The 19,475-nt window shown below is 41.5% G+C and overlaps 1 protein-coding gene and 1 non-coding gene across 7 annotated transcripts in view; both read right to left on the bottom strand.

The window, feature by feature from the left end:
• The window catches only part of ptpra (protein tyrosine phosphatase receptor type A), a 175,486-nt gene that overhangs the window by 51,883 nt on the left and 104,128 nt on the right, over positions 1 to 19,475 (bottom strand). For all 6 annotated transcript variants that reach the window (XM_033035285.1, XM_033035292.1, XM_033035277.1 and 3 more), the window contains 2 exons: positions 14,726 to 14,799; positions 8,117 to 8,253 (listed from right to left, as the gene is read on the bottom strand). In XM_033035285.1, coding sequence (XP_032891176.1) covers positions 8,117 to 8,253; positions 14,726 to 14,799 — 211 coding nt within the window. The remainder of the gene's footprint in view (positions 1 to 8,116; positions 8,254 to 14,725; positions 14,800 to 19,475) is intronic.
• Positions 631 to 822, bottom strand: LOC116983142. The gene has a single exon (XR_004414623.1). It is a non-coding gene; the product is annotated as a U2 spliceosomal RNA (small nuclear RNA).

Below are 19,475 nucleotides of genomic sequence, written 5' to 3' on the forward strand. Positions count from 1 at the left end.
CTGGTGTGCATATTGCTTAGTGATTTCAGCAAATATTTTGGGTTTAAATGTATGTTTACAGTATTTAGCTCACCTGATAGGTGAGTTACTGATGGTCAAACATGTTTGACGACATACGGTTTCCAATTGTTAATAAATTGTCCCCTAATATCGATGTTCTCCGCCCAAGTGGTTTGGTATATGCCACCACTGATGTTGTTATCTTATAAACAAACATGCAAATTTGGTGGATTACTGAGCAAATGCTTCACTAGAATTAAGTAAGTTAATATATAACATGTTTAAGTCAATTCATATTGGCATTAAGTATTACAAGCTCAGTAACACATCAGGACACATAAGATGTTACTCAAAACAGGTGGAAGTGTACAACCATAATCCTCCTGCCGATAAATTCCATGATAACACTACAGATTAATCCATTTGCCCCCATATTACAGGTATGGAGATAGTTTTGAACACTAGTATCTCAGCTCATAGGAAAGGTACAAAGTTCAGTAGCTGGTAATGCTGCTATATCCCAATTACTTTGCCACGTAGTTGATTGGTGGTTAATGCACCATGACTGATAGTCTTAATTAATACCAGATAACAACGTTGTGGATGGTCAACGTAAATATCTGGATATATATTTTGTGCACCGTTCCCAGAGGCACTGCAATACTGGGTCGATGCGTGGAGTGGACGGAGCAAGCCCCTATTCCATCTCCCTGTTCCAAAATTCAATTTAATATATGGTCCCTAGATAAGGGACGTATCAGATTATTAAACTGATAAGAACAGATACTACACTTGATCTTAGCCAAAAGGCCGAGAAGCGATGCAGCTAAAGCTGTATCCAAGGATAGTTTGTCGTTAATATATAGACATGCCATGACGGAATGTTTCTAAGTGTCAGGGCTAGTTGATTCTGGATAACTTTGACTTAAATGCCGCAACGCTCATCATGGTTACTCCATCCAGGTAATTGCGGTATATCCGAAACTTATATGAGAAGGTACTGAATAGTGTGCATCTTCAAGGTCGATGTCTACCATAAAGTATCCTTGGATCCATGGTAGTAGTTACAAATCCCATGAATGGGTATACCTGGTGAAATACTCAAGTGGTTTATCAACGATGGTGCGACATTCACCATTGTGGGAGGGTAGACCACTTGGGGTGCTTGCTGAATTGGTGGCAAGATATTAATTCTATTCCCCTTGTATTTATTTTTTGGTATATAACTACCAAGAGTGATAGCTTCCTAACCAGGCGTGATTCATCCACCCCTTGTTAGTACAACCCTTAACCTTTATGTGATGGTAGGAACCATACTTATCTGTCTTCATTGTTGTTTTCTTCGGTTTCTGGTTCCTTGTTCTTGTAGGGACGATGTTTGTTGGGGGGTGGCACATTTTCCCCTGGGGCCTGCTCTGGGCCGTGGCCTAAAATGCTACAGGTTTGGCATGCAGGCCCCGAGCTTTCACCAGTGCCATGAGGTAGACGCCCCTGGTGGGCACGTAGAGGTACTGCTGTCTGGTTTAGTGTGGTGCTCATTCCAGACTCTGCCCTCTTGTGCCGAATAGTTTGAACACTTCGTCCAGTTTTTTAGGACTGGTTTGGTAAGTGCCAGGTAGCAGGATCTGTGCTTATGAGGTCGGCGTTCTCATAGTCCTGTTAATTTCATAGATTGAGGGCAGGTTTGTGAGTTCATTTCAGAAGTTATGAGGTATACCGTTGGGTCAGGTGTTTTGCCATACTACCCTGCCCTTCTGGAATGAGCAGGTGGACATGATAGCCGACGTCAGGGTACCAAATGCTTTTTTAAAATATTTAGGTTAAACGCGCTGCTCAATGTATCCCCCAATAATGGCGGGCACTTTGAGTAAATGCAATTTAGGGGAGGCGTGATAAAACCAACGCCTCATGGCTACCTGTCTTGGAGAGGTTTTTTGGAAAAGACAGGTAGTAAGCTGGCCATCAGTTGAGACTGAAAAGCCATCTCGCTAGTGGTGGAGCCACATAGCGGCCACACCCAGCAGCTCTTCCTGATCCTGTACCTCAAGCATACTCCCGATATTGTTCAGCCAGTGACCCCTCTTCATGACCAGCCCAGCCACTGGTCACCCCAAAGCTAACCACACTAAGGAGGAAGCGATGGGCAGTGCCTAGGCACTGTGGAGGGTATGCCTGAACCCTCCAGCGAGACTGCCCCTCACGTAGCGTGTCTCGCAGGAGCTCCTGCTCCAGGAGCCGCTCCAGCGGCTCAGGCGGCTGTCTCTCTCCCTGCGGGTAGAGAGACGTCCCCTCCGACAAGTCGGAAGCCACCGGCCGGATGCCTCTTCGGATGGCTGAACATCCAGCCTGCAGTTCAGGCACTAGCGGGACTGGCTTCGGCGCGGTGTGGGGATAGCGGAACGCCCGGTTAAATGTTCCTACCGCCTTCCTCTGGAGCTTTTGTGCCTTGTAGTAGCGAGAGCGCCCCTCAAGCAGCGCGTCTCGCAGGCACCTGCACCGAGAGCCGCTCCAGCGGCTCAGGCGGCTCTCTCTCCCCCCGTGCGGGTGGAGAGGCGTCCCGTCCCAAATCGGGAACACCTGCCGGATGCCTCTTCGGGTACTATACATCCAGCCCGCTAGCGGGCTGGGCTCGGCACGGTGTCGGGGAATTGCGGAACACCGGGTCGCTCCTACCGCCTGTTGCTGCCCCCCTTCCCCCCGACGGGAAACGTTCCTCCTCGAACGGGGGACAGTTTTGTTCCAGAGCCGTTTTCTCTGCCTGTAAAACACAAGCAGAAAAAGGGGCTCCCCTGTAAAAGAAAATCCGACCTCAGGATACTCACCTGACGGTCCGTTTCATCTGTTGCGGGAGTGCCTAGCTCTCGCTGCCGCTGTTGCACTGCTGGCATAATGCCGCGCCTGCGCACTGAGCGGGTTCTTCACGTAGTCCCTCACGTGACTCCGAAGTAAAATTAAACATTTTCACTAATGCCAGCTTGTTGTAGAGTAATAAGTCTTAATCATCTAATCTCGGAGCTGCCTGCGATAACTTACCGGGAAAAGGTGCTCCGATCGCAGGGCCTATGTATTTAACATAGTGAAGCCGCGGTCTCAATTAAAAAGCGGCCGATTCGCGAACTTCTCCGCGGGCGGGGGGGAGGTACATAGTGCCGTCTGTAGCGGCCGTTTCCAGGAAAAAGGAGGAATATATCTATCTGGAATATATATAGGTATAATAATATATTATATACCTGACCCGCTGAGTTACTCCAGAACTTTGTGTCTAATATCCACAAATGAATCTTCTTTACTCTGCATGCTCTCCAATGCAGTCATATATTTGGTGACTTGGGTCATGAAAACTGATTTCTAGACACATTTTTGATGCTCGGCCCACAGCCTAACTGTAGACAGAGGCAGCCTTCATCCGGCGCCCCTAGTGGCCACTTTAAATATTATTTCACATATTTATTCAATTGGTAAACCAGCTAAATAGAGGAACGGTCAACAAAAAGGTGGATGTGAGCAGCCCAATATTATTTTCTGAATGGGAATGCTACGATCATTTTCACTGCGAGAGCCAAAATGCAAGAATGAACCCGAATGATGGGAATAATAAAATCAATTTAATTACCAGCTGTTACATTAACAGAATCATTATATTTAGACCATGTTCTTTAGTTTTAAATGGTGACATGCAAATTTGTAGGCTGATTGGACACAGCTCCCCCTTGTACAGAGGTATGTGGTAGAATCTGGGGGGGGGGGGGGATATTGATGGGAATGTAGGAAAAATAAAATGTTGATATTTGATATCTTTACACACCCAAAACTGTAAAAGTCTCTGTTCTAAATCTGAGATTCTGTAGACATCTTGAACATATATTGATTACAATCAGGACTATGCTGAACTGCTAGCTGGTAATGATGGATAGCCATGGTAATATATTGCAAACAAGACCCAAAGATGAGACAAATAAAAATTTCACATATGCATTGGAACTACAAAATTGTTTTTCTAATGGGGGGTGCACAAGGAATCAAGTAGGGTTGAAAGAGCAACGAGGGATCAGTGTGAACAGACAAATAAATGATCAGAGATGGAATTGTAATCAGGGGATCTGGGACCAGAGCAGGGGGAGCCATGACAGCAATGAGGGGAGCCCCCAAGGAGTAGAGCAGGTCAAGGGGATAACAAAGCATATTGGTTGGAGAGTTTACAATGAGGGACAATATGTTTACATTGAGGATGGAATTTAATGGGTGACAAAATGGCGGTGAAGTCAAGCAGAGTTAAATGGTACAGGACTTGACACAATTTTTTTTGTCTCGCATGGCAAACCCATGAGAATTGTTTTTTGGTACACTTGGTTGGTTTGCAAAGAATGGGATTTTTTTTTTAAAAAGGACAAGAGGATGAGGGGTTCAGTGGAGCATTTGGGGAATGGTGTAACAGATTGGAAGTACTTTGTTGCCGATGGCAACATTGTCAAAGTTGAACAGCTATGACCATGGGTTTCTACAGTGGAGGGAGTGGGATTCCTTTAGGTAGATGGGTCAGATGGTTTATAGTGACAAATCTAATTTTACACAATATAAATTAAATATTAAAAATAAATAATTATAGAAGAAACCATGAATATTTGGTATTGTTATTATGGGCAAAATAAAATGTTATGCAAAGACTGAAATAAAATATCCTCCTCATAGCCTTCTATTCCATTTCCTAATAGAATCAAACTCAATAAGAATTTATAAAAATACTGCAAATTCAAACGTTAAAATGAAATCACCATACATCACAATAGGCGATCAAACTTCCTCACAAGAAGGTCATAGAGTCATGCAGCATGGAAACGGCTGTTCAGGCCAACTTGCCCATGCCGATCAACATGCCCCATCTACACTAGTCCCACTTGTCTGCGCTTGGCCCATGTCCCTCTAAACCTATTCTATCCATGTACCTTTCCAAATGTCTCTTGCATGTTATGATAATACCTGCCTCAACTATCTCCTCTGGCAGCTTGTTCCATATACCCACTGACCTTTGTATAAAAAAGGTTCCCCCCAGGTTCCTATTACCTTAAACCTATGTCCTCTGGTTCTCGATTCCTCTACTTTCGGCAAAAGACGGCGTATTTACCCCGTCTATTCCTCTCATGATCTTGTGCACCTCTATAAGATCACCCCTCATCCTCCTGTACTCCAAGATCCAAAGTACTAGCCTGCTCAACCTCTCTCAAATGCTCAGGCCCTCAAATGGCAACGTCCTGGAAAATCTTCTCTGCACCCTTTCCAGCTGGACAACATCTTTCCTGTAACATGGTGACCAAAACTGAACACAATACTCTCGATGTGGCATCACCACCGTCTTAATCTACTGTAACATGAGCTATACGCAATACTCTGACTGAAGGCCGAAGTGCCAAAAGCCTTTTAGACCACCCTATCTACCTGCAATGCTACTTTAAACAGGCATGAGACAGGAAAAATCTGAAAAAAGAAAGATGGGGGTTCCAAGGGGCAACGCCCCAAGCAGGGGTAAAAGGGGGCAGCGCCCCATATATGCAGATTGTTTTTGACAATTGTACCATGAAATGACAGTTTTCTTGCCTGTTTACCCTTAATTTATACTGTGATTTAAAAAAAAAATTGTGCCTTAAAATAACACATTTTACTTGCTTGTCACTTCATAATTTAAGCAGAAAAGGTGTGATAATCATACATTAAAATGACACCAACTCCTTGCTTGTTTACACTTGAGTCATGTTGAAAATATTTTATATTACACCTACACCTACTTGTAACTACTTGTCACCTGTTCCTTGCTTGTTTACTCTAATTAGAGAGAAGTATCCTTTATCATAGTATTTAAACGCCAAATTAATTTCAAATCCAACTCTTAACAGTTAGGATGAAAATGATGATCCAATAACTTCAAGAATGATTATATTGTGCTACATAGCTAGAGGCGTGATGTGGGGCTTCAACAGCGGTAAGGCTTCGGCAGCCGGGGCGGTGAAGTCTCGCGACGATGGGGCCACGGCGGCAGTGAAGCCTCGCAGCAGCGGCGATGCCTTACCAAATTTTCTAAATCCACGGAAATCTCAAGCCTGTTTCAAGGAACCATGTACCTGCACTCCTAGATCCCTCTGCTCTACAACTCTTCCCAGAGGCCTGCGATTCACTATGTTGGTCTTGCCATTGCTTGGCTTCCAAAAAATGCAACACCTCACACTTCTCTGTGTTAAATTCCATCAACCATTCCTCAGCCCATCTGCCCAATCAGGATTCTGCTGCCATTTTTGACAGCCATTTTCATTATCTACAATACCACCATGTTTGTGTCATCTGCAAATTTGCTAATCATGCTTTGTACATTCTCATCTAAATTATTGATATAGATGATAAAACATAACGGGCCCAGCTTCAAGACCTGAAACACGCCACTTGTCACAGGCCTCCAGTCTGAAAAGCAATTTCCACCATCACCCTCTGCTTCCATCCTTGAAGCCAATTTACTATCCAGTCAGCTATTGTGATCTAATGTTCCAGAGCTGCCTACCATGCAGAACCTTGTCAAATGCCTTTGTGAAATCCATTTTTAAATCGTCAGCAGCTCTGTCCTCATCAACCTTTTTGGTCACATCTTCAAAAAATTCAGATTTGTGAGATCTGCCATGTACAAAACTGTGCTGACTATCCCTAAATACCTCTTGTCCATCTAAATGCATGTATATCTTATCCTTTAGAATACTCTAGTAACTTTCCGACTTCAGATGTTGGACTCGGGGTAATTGGTAATTGATGTCTTCAGCATTGGGTAATTCACAACTTTCTGAAAACTGTCATTACTATCTTTTATTTGCTGGGTCTTCTTAAAAATAATGAATAGGATAACTATTGAGCCCAAACTCCAAGAGTAGTTTTTTAAAAAGACAGATGTGTCCAAAATTTGAAGAATGCTTCAAGATGGTATACTTAAATAAAGCATTAATTTTGTTAGAAATGAAATACATTCACGTAGCTTTACTCAGAGCTGCTTACGTTAGAACATATGTCTGTGAGTATGATGGAGAATTTTAGTTTTCATCTAGTTACATTATATCAGACACAAACTACTGGCTAAAACGCAGAAATCTCAGTATAATTATAATCCTTAACTTGAAAAGAATGAAAATAAGCACTAAAAATGTTTTAAAATGTTTTTAAAACTTGCCTTAAGCATGCTCAAGTTTGTAAATCTACAGAACACGATAAACTACGGCACATATAAATCCAGTAATTTATTTTAAATGTTATGTATAGGGCAAGATGTTCAGGCTTAAGAAAGACAAGAGTATGTCTGAGGTCAGGATAAGTTTTTCCACAGGAGTAATGCACATATTGAATAAATACATTTTGATGGATAGGACAACTGTTTTTATCCTGTACATTTTCAATTCCAAGACTGAGAAAATGATTGGGGGGGGTGAAACTGGTAGCGACCAAATGAAGAATTGGAACGTGACAAAGACTCTGGCTTTGATCTTTTCATTAATGAACCAGAGAAATATGCCTCTTTCAGTTGAACGTTGCACCACACAGAAACAGTTACACTGAGGGAAGAGGACTGTAAAGCTGAGATAAAATATAGCAAGAGAGATATGTTCATATAGAATGTATCACCATATCTTTGAATAATGATAACAACGAGTACATGGTAGAGAAAAAAGGGGAAGCCGACAGGAAAACGGATTTGGAAAAGAAGCAACAAAAAGTTGCTCATATAGCCAACTATAGAGTTAGAGAGAGAGTTAGAATTAGCTTAGAGCTAAAGGAATCAAAGGACATGGGGCAAAAGCAGGAACAATATACCGATTTTAGATGATCAGGCATGATCATATTGAATAGTGGTGCTGGCTCGAAGGGCTGAATGGCCTACTCCTGCACCTATTTTTCTAAGAAATTCATGAATATGTAAGCAGACTCATCCAGACACATTACAGAGGGAGGAATTTAGAGAAAGGTCATGGACAACCATACCAAAACCTGAAGAAAAGTACACAAGTCTAGGCAATAAAAATTCACAAGAAGACTTAAAGCTAAAGGCATTTCAGGTACAGTAACTATAATTAATGAAGTTCTAAAAAATCACATTAAATTCTTCTCTGAAAAGCTTGTTGTCATCTGCCATCCGTCGATTAGCTTCTTCTTCCAATTTCTCAATCGATAAAGGTGGATACTTTCGGTTGGTGCTTGGAGATCTTGCAAGCAACGGCATACTCTGAAGCTCTGAATAAAAAAAAGTTCAAATCCATCAAAAATGTGTGATGTATCACGCTCTAGTGATTTAAATAAATGTCATTTTATTTTGTTTAATGGCATAATTAAGTTGAAATGTATAAAAGTACACAGACATTCAAACAAGCTTCTGCTAGCTGAAACACGCCACTTGTCACAGGCCTCCAGTCTGAAAAGCAATTTCCACCATCACCCTCTACTTCCATCCTTGAAGCCAATTTACTATCCAGTCAGCTATTGTGATCTAATGTTCCAGAGCTGCCTACCATGCAGAACCTTGTCAAATGCCTTGCTGAAATCCATTTTTAAATCGTCAGCAGCTCTGTCCTCATCAACCTTTTTTGGTCACATCTTCAAAAAATTCAGATTTGTGAGATCTGCCATGTACAAAACTGTGCTGACTATCCCTAAATACCTCTTGTCCATCTAAATGCATGTATATCTTATCCTTTAGAATACTCTCTAGTAACTTTCCGACTTCAGATGTTGGACTCGGGGTAATTGGTAATTGATGTCTTCAGCATTGGGTAATTCACAACTTTCTGAAAACTGTCATGACTATCTTTTATTTGCTGGGTCTTCTTAAAAATAATGAATACTATACCTGTGCAGGAACTTATTTTAAACACTTCCCCAAGAATACATTAAAAATTTCCGTAATTACTAATTTACAGCATCTTGCAGCCAGTACATTGACAGGTAGCCATATTGAGAGTGGCTTTTGACCATTTCAGTCATTAATTTTATTACCAAATACGAGATGCACGAAACTAACACTGTTTTATACCTGGTTTTATGCAATGTTTGACTGAAAAGACTGATCTAATAGAAAACTACAAAATCGATGATTTAGTGGACAATGAAGAAGGAGGTTAGCCAAAATGATAGATCAAAAGGAAATGATAGATCAATAGAATCACAATGATGTTGCCTGGATTGGAAGGCTTGAAGTATCAGGAATGATTGGGCTAGGTCTGTTTTTTTACTGGAGCAAGGAAGACAGAGGTATATAAAATGATGAGCAGCATAGAAAGGCAAGAGAGCCAACATCTGTTTCCCATGTCAGGGGTGTCAAAAACTAAAAGGCTTAGGTTTTGAGAGGGAGGGAGATCTGAGGTGATAAAAGATGAGGGTTCTCCTATGGGAAGAGAAACGGTGAAAATTTCAGATGGAAGACCCTTTGGTCAAAACTGGGAAGAAGACAAAAGAAGCTTGTGAAGCTGCACTGACAGTGGGAGGGAGGATATTTTCCAATGGGGATTAAATGTCAACAAGGTGATCTGGTCAATGAATTAATACAATTCATAGTTAAGTGCTTCACCACTGTAGTTTAGATAGTTCTTTTAAAGTAAATTAAAGTTGCAAACCAATGATGAAACATTAGACCAACATCTAAGGAAATAATGTGTGTTCAATTGCTTTACTAAAGTCATGAATTTATTTTTAGGTCATGAAAAGAAATAGAACATAACTCCAACTTAGACTGGAGTGATGTGCTTTTTGAGGGAGAGAAAACATAAATTTGGGATTGAAAAATATATTTCAATTCATGGAATTGATTTAAACCTATTGTTGGGACGACACAGAAATCACCAGAAAAGGCAATAGACAATAGACAATAGGTGCAGGACTAGGCCATTCGGCCCTACGAGCCAGCCATTCAATATGATCATGGCTGATCATCCACAATCAGTACCCCGTTCCTGCTTTCTCCCCATATCCCTTGACTCCATTAGAGCTATATCTAACGCTCTCTTGAATACATCACATTCACTTAACACATCATGTCAGGTTATGTTTAATACAAAATATATAAATGTAGGGCAGTTGGAAAATGTTGCATTTCTGTCATCCAGTTATGACAAAGGGCATTCTCATTCAGGCAAGTTGACGCAGTAATGATCCATTTCTTGTGTCTTAACAGTAATAAGGTGCATCTCCACCGCTGCTGGTATAAGCATAAACCTTTTACATTAGGCTCAATAATCATTCTAAAGCAAGTTTGACACTTGACACTTGTCCTGAATTACTGGAGACTTGTTGCAGATTACGCCACACATGACCAGTCATGATGAGGACAGAAGAATGGATCTTAAGTTTTAAGATCACTCAAACTGTGAGGATAATTTAACCATTACTGCTTCCACAATTATTGTAGGAAAGAATGCAAAATCTTATTTTTATAAACACAATTATTCACAATCTTACACAGATCATGCTATACAAACTTCAAACGCAATAGAATAAATACTCATAAAAAGCAAGTTTTAGTTAAAAGGAGAATACAAAAATGTACGGTAAAAGAATGGCAAAAGAAGGAATGAGAACATAACAATGACTTTACCAAACGCAAACTAGTGAGCTGGTCTCAAAAGAAGCTGCCACAAAAAAGGAGTTGAAAACGGAATTAGTTCACTTACTTTGAATAAGATCACACAATATAGTGTAAAACTGTGCTTGATGTGTTCTTCAGTAAACACATCCAACACTTCCAAAGCAATTTGCAATTTAAACAATAATAAAGTAGTATTATTATCCAGTTAGAAACCAGCCATTTCACTGGGTGCTGCATGAGATGTAGAATATTTTTGGACAAGGTATATTTTTGTACAAGGTGTAATAAGGGGAAAGTGATTTCATCATGGTTTGATCGAGTTTACTTTTGAGTACTTAAGCTTGCCTTTGAAACTTTGTGCGCAGTTTATGGGTTCACATTTGTTCTGCTAAGTTCCCCTTTTTAAAATTATGTTTAATCCATAATGCAAGATGATTTAGGGGAGGCAGAATCACCTATGAATTGATCATCAGAATCACCTAAATGCCACCCTCACTCATTCTTTCTTTGCCATATTTTCTTAAAATACCAAAATTGAAGGGAGAAAATGTGTAGCCTCAGGAATATTAACAAAACTGATATTTTGAATCTAAGTAAATGCTTCCCGGCAGCCTTTACCTATAGACCTGGTGATGGGAGGTGGGCTTAAATTGAATAGCTCTCATATTTTCTTGCAACACAGGAAGCCACCATTTGGTTTAATGCACCAGTATCAACTGGTTCTCAAAGCTTTCCAATTAATACCATTGCTCAATTTAATGCCCAGCATTCTATTTTTTTTCCTCACATGCCCAACAACTCCCGTCTTTCTCCTGCCACCACCTCATAACAGTGAAAGAATCGGAAGGAGGAAGGAATTGCAGCTCACAGAGGTAACCCAATATTTTATACATTGTTCTATAATGTATACTTTATATGATACTTAGAATGCAGCTTTTGGAGAATTCAGAACATTAGCTCTGACAATAAGCAGACACTATTTTCAATAATTAACTCTATACACATTTTGGTGCATTATTACTCAACTATACTTTTATAACCATATAACAATTACAGCACAGAAACAGGCCATCTCGGCCCAACAAGTCCGTGCCAACCACTTATTTTCCCCTAGTCCCATCTACCTGCACTCAGACCATAACCCTCCATCCCTTTCCCATCCATATACCTATCCAATTTATTTTTAAATTATAAAATCGAACCTGCCTCCACCACTTCCACTGGAAGCTCATTCCATACAGCTACCACTCTCTGAGTAAGGAAGTTCCCCCTCATGTTACCCCTAAACTTCTGTCCCTTAATTCTGAAGTCATGTCCTCTTGTTTGAATCTTCCCTTCTCTCAATGGGAAAAGCTTATCCACGTCAACTCTGTCTATCCCTCTCATCATTTTAAAGACCTCTATCAAGTCCCCCCTTAACCTTCTGCACTCCAAATAATAAAGACCTAACATTCAACCTTTCTCTGTAACTTAGTTGCTGAAACCCAGGCAACATTCTAGTAAATCTCCTCTGTACTCTCTCTATTTTGTTGACATCCTTCCTATAATTGGGCGACCAAAATTGTACACCATACTCAAGAATTTGTCTCACCAATGCCTTGTACAATTTTAACATTACATCCCAACTTCTATACTCAATGCTCTGATTTATAAAGGCTAGCACACCAAAAGCTTTCTTTACCACCCTATCTACATGAGATTCCACCTTCAGGGAACTATTCACAGTTATTCCTAGATCCCTCTGTTCAACTGCATTCCTCAATTCGCTACCATTTACCATGTACGTCCTATTTTGATTTGTCCTGCCAAGATGTAGCACCTCACACTTATCAGCATTAAACTCCACCTGCCATCTTTCAGCCCATTCTTTCAAATGGCCTAAATCTCTCTGTAGACTTTGGAAATCTACTTCATTATCCACAACACCACCTATCTTAGTATCATCTGCATACTTACTAATCCAATTTACCACACCATCATCCAGATCATTGATGTACATGACAAACAACAGTGGACCCAACACAGATCCCTGAGACACCCCACTAGTCACCGGCCTCCAACCTGACAAACAGCCATCCACCATTACTCTCTGGCATCTCCCATTCAGCCACTGTTGAATCCATCTTGCTACTCCTGCATTTATACCCAACAATTGAACCTTCTTAACCAACCTTCCATGAGGAACCTTGTCAAAGGCCTTACTAAAGTCCATATAGACAACATCCACTGCTTTACCCTCATCAATTTCCCTAGTAACCTCTTCAAAACATTCAAGAAGATTAGTCAAACATGACCTTCCAGGCACAAATCCATGTTGACTGTTCCTAATCAGACCCTGTTTATGCAGACGCTTATAACCATATAACCATATAACAATTACAGCACGGAAACAGGCCATCTCGGCCCTACAAGTCCGTGCCGAACAACTTTTTCCCCTATATTATCTCTAAGTATCCTTTCCATTAATTTGCCCACCACTGAAGTCAAACTAACAGGTCTATAATTGCTAGGTTTACTCTTAGAACCCAATTTAAACAATGGAACACATGCGCAGTACGCCAATCTTCCGGCACTATTCCCGTTTCTAATGACGTTTGAAATATTTCTGTCATAGCCCCTGCTATTTCTACACTAACTTCCCTCAATGTCCTCGGGAATATCCTGTCAGGACCTGGAGACTTATCCACTTTTATATTTTTCAAAAGTGTCAGTACTTCTTTTTCTTATAATCTCATAGTTTCCATAGCTACTCTACTTGTTTCCCTTACCTCACATAATTCAATATCCTTCTCCTTGGTGAATACTGAAGAAAATAAATTGTTCAATATCTCCCCCATCTCTTTTGGCTCTGCAGATAGCTGTCCACTCTGTCTCTCTAATGGACCAATTTTATCCCTCGTTATCCTTTTGCTATTAATATAGCTGTAGAAACCCTTTGGATTTACTTTCACCTTACTTGCCAAAGCAACCTCATATCTTCTTTTAGCTTTTCTAATTTCTTTCTTAAGATTCTTTTTACATTCTTTATACTCCTCAAGCACCTCATTTACTCCATGCTGCCTATAATTATTGTAGATCTCTCCCTTTTTCCGAAACATGTGTCCAATTTCCCTTGAAAACCATGGCTCTTTCCAATTTTTACTATTTCCTTTCAAACGAACAGGGACATAAAGATTCTGTACTCTTAAAATGTCACCTTTAAATGTCCTCCATTTCTCTTCTACATCCTTCCCATAAAACAAAATGTCCCAATTCATTCCTTTTAAATCCTTTCGCATCTCATCAAAGTTAGCCTTGCTCTGATCAAAAATCTCAACCCTAGGTCCAGTTCTGACCCTCTCCATAATTTTATTGAAACTAATGGTATTGTGATCACTGGACCCGAAGTGCTCCCCAACGCATACCTCTGCCACCTGTCCCGTCTCATTTCCTAACAGGAGGTCCAGCACTGCCCCTTCTCTAGTAGGTACCTCTATATATTGCTGCAAAAAACTATCCTGCACACATTTTACAAACTCCAAACCATCCAGCCCATTTACAGAATGTGTTTCCCAGTCTATGTGTGGAAAATTGAAATCTCCCACAATCTCCTTACATATTTGCTCTTCCAATTCTCGCTCCCCATTTGGCGGTCTATAATATACCCCTATAAGTGTTGCTACACCTTTCCCACTTCTCAGTTCCACCCAAATAGCCTCCCTAGACGAGCCCTCTAATCTATCCTGCCAAAGCACTGCTGTAATATCTTCCCTGACAAACAATGCAACACCTCCACCTCTTGCCCCTCCAATTCTATCACACCTGAAGCAACGAAATCCTGGAATATTTAGTTTCCAATCACAGCCCTCCTGCAACCATGTTTCACTGATCACCACAACACCATAATTCCTAGCATTAAAATATACACATTTAAGAAACCCACCGCCTCTTATTCTCTGTTTATTATCTTTTTCTTCTTTCTCCCCTAGATTTTGGGTCCGAGTGCTTCCCTTCTCTGCCTCCTGCCTCACACTCTGTATCTTACTTACAATTAAAGTAATAATTTTATGGCCATCAAAGTTGTCTTTTTACTGAGAAAACAATGTAAGTGTCAATTTAACGTGCAATAAATCTATCTTAAAAACCAACCTGTATCATCTGTTCTCCCATTGGACAGCCTGAAGGAATTTGAATGACTTCCAGCCTGCTTATATTTTTTAAACCTGATAGATAAATAAAAGTTAATTTGTTAATATAATACTGTAAGTTTAAAAAAAATAAAAATATGTTATTTAATTCAAGCACAATTGTAATAGAGTGATGCATAAATGAATTCAACCATAAATTGGGAGACATGAGAGACTACAGATGCTGGAATCTGGAACATAGAAATATAGAAAATAGGTGCAGGAGTAGGCCATTCGGCCCTTCGAGCCTGCACCGCCATTCAATATGATCATGGCTGATCATCCAACTAAGCATCCTGTACCTGCCTTCTCTCCATACCCCCTGATCCCTTTAGCCACAAGGGCCACATCTAACTTAAATATAGCCAATGAACTGGCCTCAACTACCTTCTGTGGCAGAGAATTCCAGAGATTCACCACTCTCTGTGTGAAAAATGTTTTCCTCATCTCGGTCCTAAAAGATTTCCCCCTTATCCTTAAACTGTGACCCCTTGTTCTGGACTTCCCCAACATCGGGAACGATCTTCCTGCATCTAGCCTGTCCAACCCCTTAAGAATTTTGTAAGTTTCTATAAGATCCCCCCTCAATCTTCTAAATTCTAGCGAGTACAAGCCGAGTCTATCCAGTCTTTCTTCATATGAAAGTCCTGACATCCCAGGAATCAGTCTGGTGAACCTTCTCTGTACTCCCTCTATGACAAGAACAAATAAGGAGCGCAGCTGGAAGAACTCAGCGGGTCAGGCAGCTTCTGTGGAGAGAAATGGACAATCAACAATTTGAGTCAAGACTTGTTCCATATGTCTGGTGTTAGCTTGAAATGTCCATTTCCCCCCACTGATGCTTACTGACACGTCAAGATCCCCCAGCAACTCTGCTTTTTCTGCCATAAGGATGTTGCATTTTCACACCGTACAGGTTTGCATTCTCTTCATGATTGCATGGGTTTTTAAACCAGGTTTCCTCCCACACCACAAAAATAGGATAATGGACCAGTTTATCAATAGTGTAAGTTAACAGAATCAAAGGAGAATTGATGGGCTGGGATATATACAGCAAAATAGGGAGAAAGGAAATAGGTCTAATGTGATTGCTCCCCTGGGAATCAACATAGGCCCAAAAGTCCAAACTTCTGTGTTAAGAAAAGGTTAAAACTAGATACGTTCCTGAGCATCAGAGAAGCAAGTTATAAATGATTTTGAACCCAAAGGTTTGTCATAATCATTAACAGGTGCCCAAAACAAAAGTAATCAATCATTTAGACAAGAAAATGTTGTATTTGAAAGAAATAGCTAAATTTTAAAATGGCTTAGAGCAGCAATAAACGCTTTACCAAATCGATCAATGATAGCATGGGAAGGCTTTGCAACGAATATATCCAACAAATCTGAAAACTGCCCAGTTTCACCTTTTCCGCTTCATCACATTCCTATAACCATTCATCGTATAGAAACTGGGGGTCATAAGGTCATATGAGAGGAACATAATTAGGCCATTCGGCCCATCAAGTCTACCCTGCCATTCAATCTATCTATCCCTCCAAACCCCATTCTCCTGCTCTCTCCCCATAACCCCTGACATCTGCACTAATCAAGAATATATCTATCTGCCTTCAAAACATTAATTGACAGCTTTCTGTGGCAAAGAATTCCACAGATACATCACCTAAATTAAACACTGACCAAAGAAATTCCTCCTCATCTCCTTTATAATGGGCCTGTCCCACTGAGGCAACTTTTTAGGCGACTGCAGGAGACTATGCGGTCGTCACATGTTCGCCACATGTGCGCGGGTAGTTGCCGGGGAGTTCCCTTCATGGTTGTGAGGAGTTCCCACATTTTGGGAACTAGTCGCGGCCTCATTATGGTCGCCGCGAGTTTTTCAACATGTTAAAAATTAGCGGTGTCCAGAATGAAGCCGCTATGGAGAGTTGCGAGAATTCTCGTGCCTTAGGTGGGTCGCCAGGAGGTCGAAGGTTCTCGTAGGTTGTAGCCGGTGCTGACCAGTGAATTTCATTGGCTCATTGGGAAACAAAAACGTAAGCAGTAGTTTTCAGAACCATGGATACCCGGCCAGTAATGTTAATGTCCGCCAAGCTTCACAGCCGTGTATCTATAGCTTCTTAAAAGTCTCCAATCCTTCTCCCCCCACCCCTCTCCCCACCTCTTTTAAAGGACTTACGTGACCCTTTCCGTACACTGTGCTTTCACTGTCTTAATTACAGCGCCAACCTTCGTGTTCATCACATTGGCTTTGCACCGTGTGAATTTGACTCAGACCATGCTCTCCCCGCTTGCCCTGTCCCCCGCCTGCATAACGGCCTGGTGGGCTGGTGAAGGAAACTGTGTGTGTGTGTGTGTGTGCGTGTGTGTGTGTGTGTGTGGGTGTGTGTGTGCGTGTGTGTGTGTGCCTGTGTGTGTGCGCGTGTGTACGCGTGTTCCACTCTGACAGTCTCCATTAAAGTCGCCAGTTTTTCAGTGACTGTCCTTTAATTCTGAGGCTCTTCTGAGTCTAATTCCGAGACTCTCCCACCAGTGGAATAATCCCCTCCACATCCACTTCATCCAACCCTTTCACTATTCGGTACATTTCAATGAAGCCCACTTCATTCTAAACTTCAGCGAGTACAGGCCCAGTGCCATCAAACGTTCATCATATGTTAACCCAATCGATCTTGAGATCATCATTCTTATAAACCTCCGCTGGACCCTCTCCAGAGCCAGCACATCCTTCCTCAGATATGGTGCCGAAATTTGCTCACGATACTCTAAATGCAGCTGACTAGTGCCTTTTAGGTCCTCAGCAATACATCCCTGATTTTGTATTCTAGCCCTCTTACAATACAGTGCATTCAGAGAGTATTCAGAACCCTTCACTTTTTCCAAATTTTGTTGCCTTATTTTAAAATGGATTAAAATCATTTTTTTTATCATCAATCTACACACAATACCCCAGAATAAAGAAGCGAAAGCAGGTGTTTAGCAATTTTTGCAAAGTAATTAAAAATAAATAACTGAAATATCACATTTACATAAGTATTCTGACCCTTTGCTATGACACTCAAAATTGAGCTTAGGTCCATCCTGTTTCCATTGCTTATCCTTGAGATATTTCTACAACTTGATTGGAGTCCACCAGTGGTAAATTAAATTGATTGGACATGACCTGGAAAGACACACACCTGTCTATATAAGATCCCACAGTTGACAGTGCATGTCAGAGCAAAAACCAAGCCATGAAGACAAAGGAATTGGCCTTATACCTCCGAGACAGGATTGTGTCGAGACACAGATCTGGGGAAGGGTATAGAAGTAGGCCATTCGGCCCTTTGAGATTGCACCGCCATTCAATATGATCATGGCTGATCATCCAACTCAGTATCCCGTACCTGCCTTATCTCCATACCCCCTGATCCCTTTAGCCACAAGGGCCATATCTAACATATAAACATCTTAAATATAGCCAATGAACTGGCCTCAACTACCTTCTGTGGCAGAGAGTTCCAGAGATTCACCACTCTCTGTGTGAAAAATGTTTTTCTCATCTCGGTACTAAAGGATTTCCCCTCTATCCTTAAGCTGTGACCCCTTGTCCTGGACTTCCCCAACATCGGGAACAATCTTCCTGCATCTAGCCTGTCCAACCCCTTAAGAATTTTGTAAGTTTCTATAAGATACCCCCTCAATCTCCTAAATTCTAGAGAGTACAAGCCAACTCTATCCAGTGTTTCTTCATATGAAAGTCCTGACATCCCAGGAATCAGTCTGGTGAACGTTCTCTGCACTCCCTCTATGGCAATAATGTCCTTCCTCAGATTTGGAGACCAAAACTGTACGCAATACTCCAGGTCTGGTCTTACCAAGACCCTGTACAATTGCAGTAGAACCTCCCTGCTACTATACTCAAATCCTTTTGCTATGAATGCTAACATACCATATAAAACAATGCTAACATAACATATAAAACAATTTCTGCAGCATTGCAGGTCCCGAAGAGTACAGTAGCCTCTGTCATTCTTAAATGGAAGAACTTTGGAATCACCAGGACTCTTCATAGAGCTGGCCGCCCGGCCAAATTGAGCAGTCGGGGGAGAAGGGCCTTAGTCAGGGAGGTGACCAAGAACCCGATGGTCACTCTGACAGAGCTCCAGAGTTCCTCTGTAGAGATGGGAGAACCTTCCAGAAGGGTGACTATATCTGCAGCACTCCACCAATCAGGCCTTTATGGTAGAGTGGCCAGTCAGAAGCCACTCCTCAGTAAAAGGCACATGACAGCCCACATGGAGTTTGCCAAAAGGCATGAGAAACAAGATTCTCTGGTCTGATGATACCAAGATTGAACTCATTGGCCTGAATGCCAAGCATCACGTCAGGAGGAAACCAGGCACCGCTCATCACCTGGCCAATACCATACCTACGGTGAAGCATGATGGTGGCAGCATCATGCTGTGGAGATGTTTTTCAGCAGCAGGAACTGGGAGACTAGTCAGAGTGGAGGAACTGGGAGACTTGGGAAAGATGAACGGAGCAAAGTACAGAGAGATCCTTGATGAAAACCTGATCCAGAGCTTCTGGACCTCAGACTGGGGCGGAGGTTCACCTTCCAACAGGACAACGACCCTAAGCACACAGCCATGACAACGCAGGGGTGGCTTTGTGACAAGTCTGTAAATGTCCTTGAGTGGCCCAGCCAGAACCCGGACTTGATCCCTATC

This window comes from Amblyraja radiata, chromosome 1 (genome assembly GCF_010909765.2).
Source record: "Amblyraja radiata isolate CabotCenter1 chromosome 1, sAmbRad1.1.pri, whole genome shotgun sequence".
NCBI classification, from domain to species: domain Eukaryota; kingdom Metazoa; phylum Chordata; class Chondrichthyes; order Rajiformes; family Rajidae; genus Amblyraja; species Amblyraja radiata.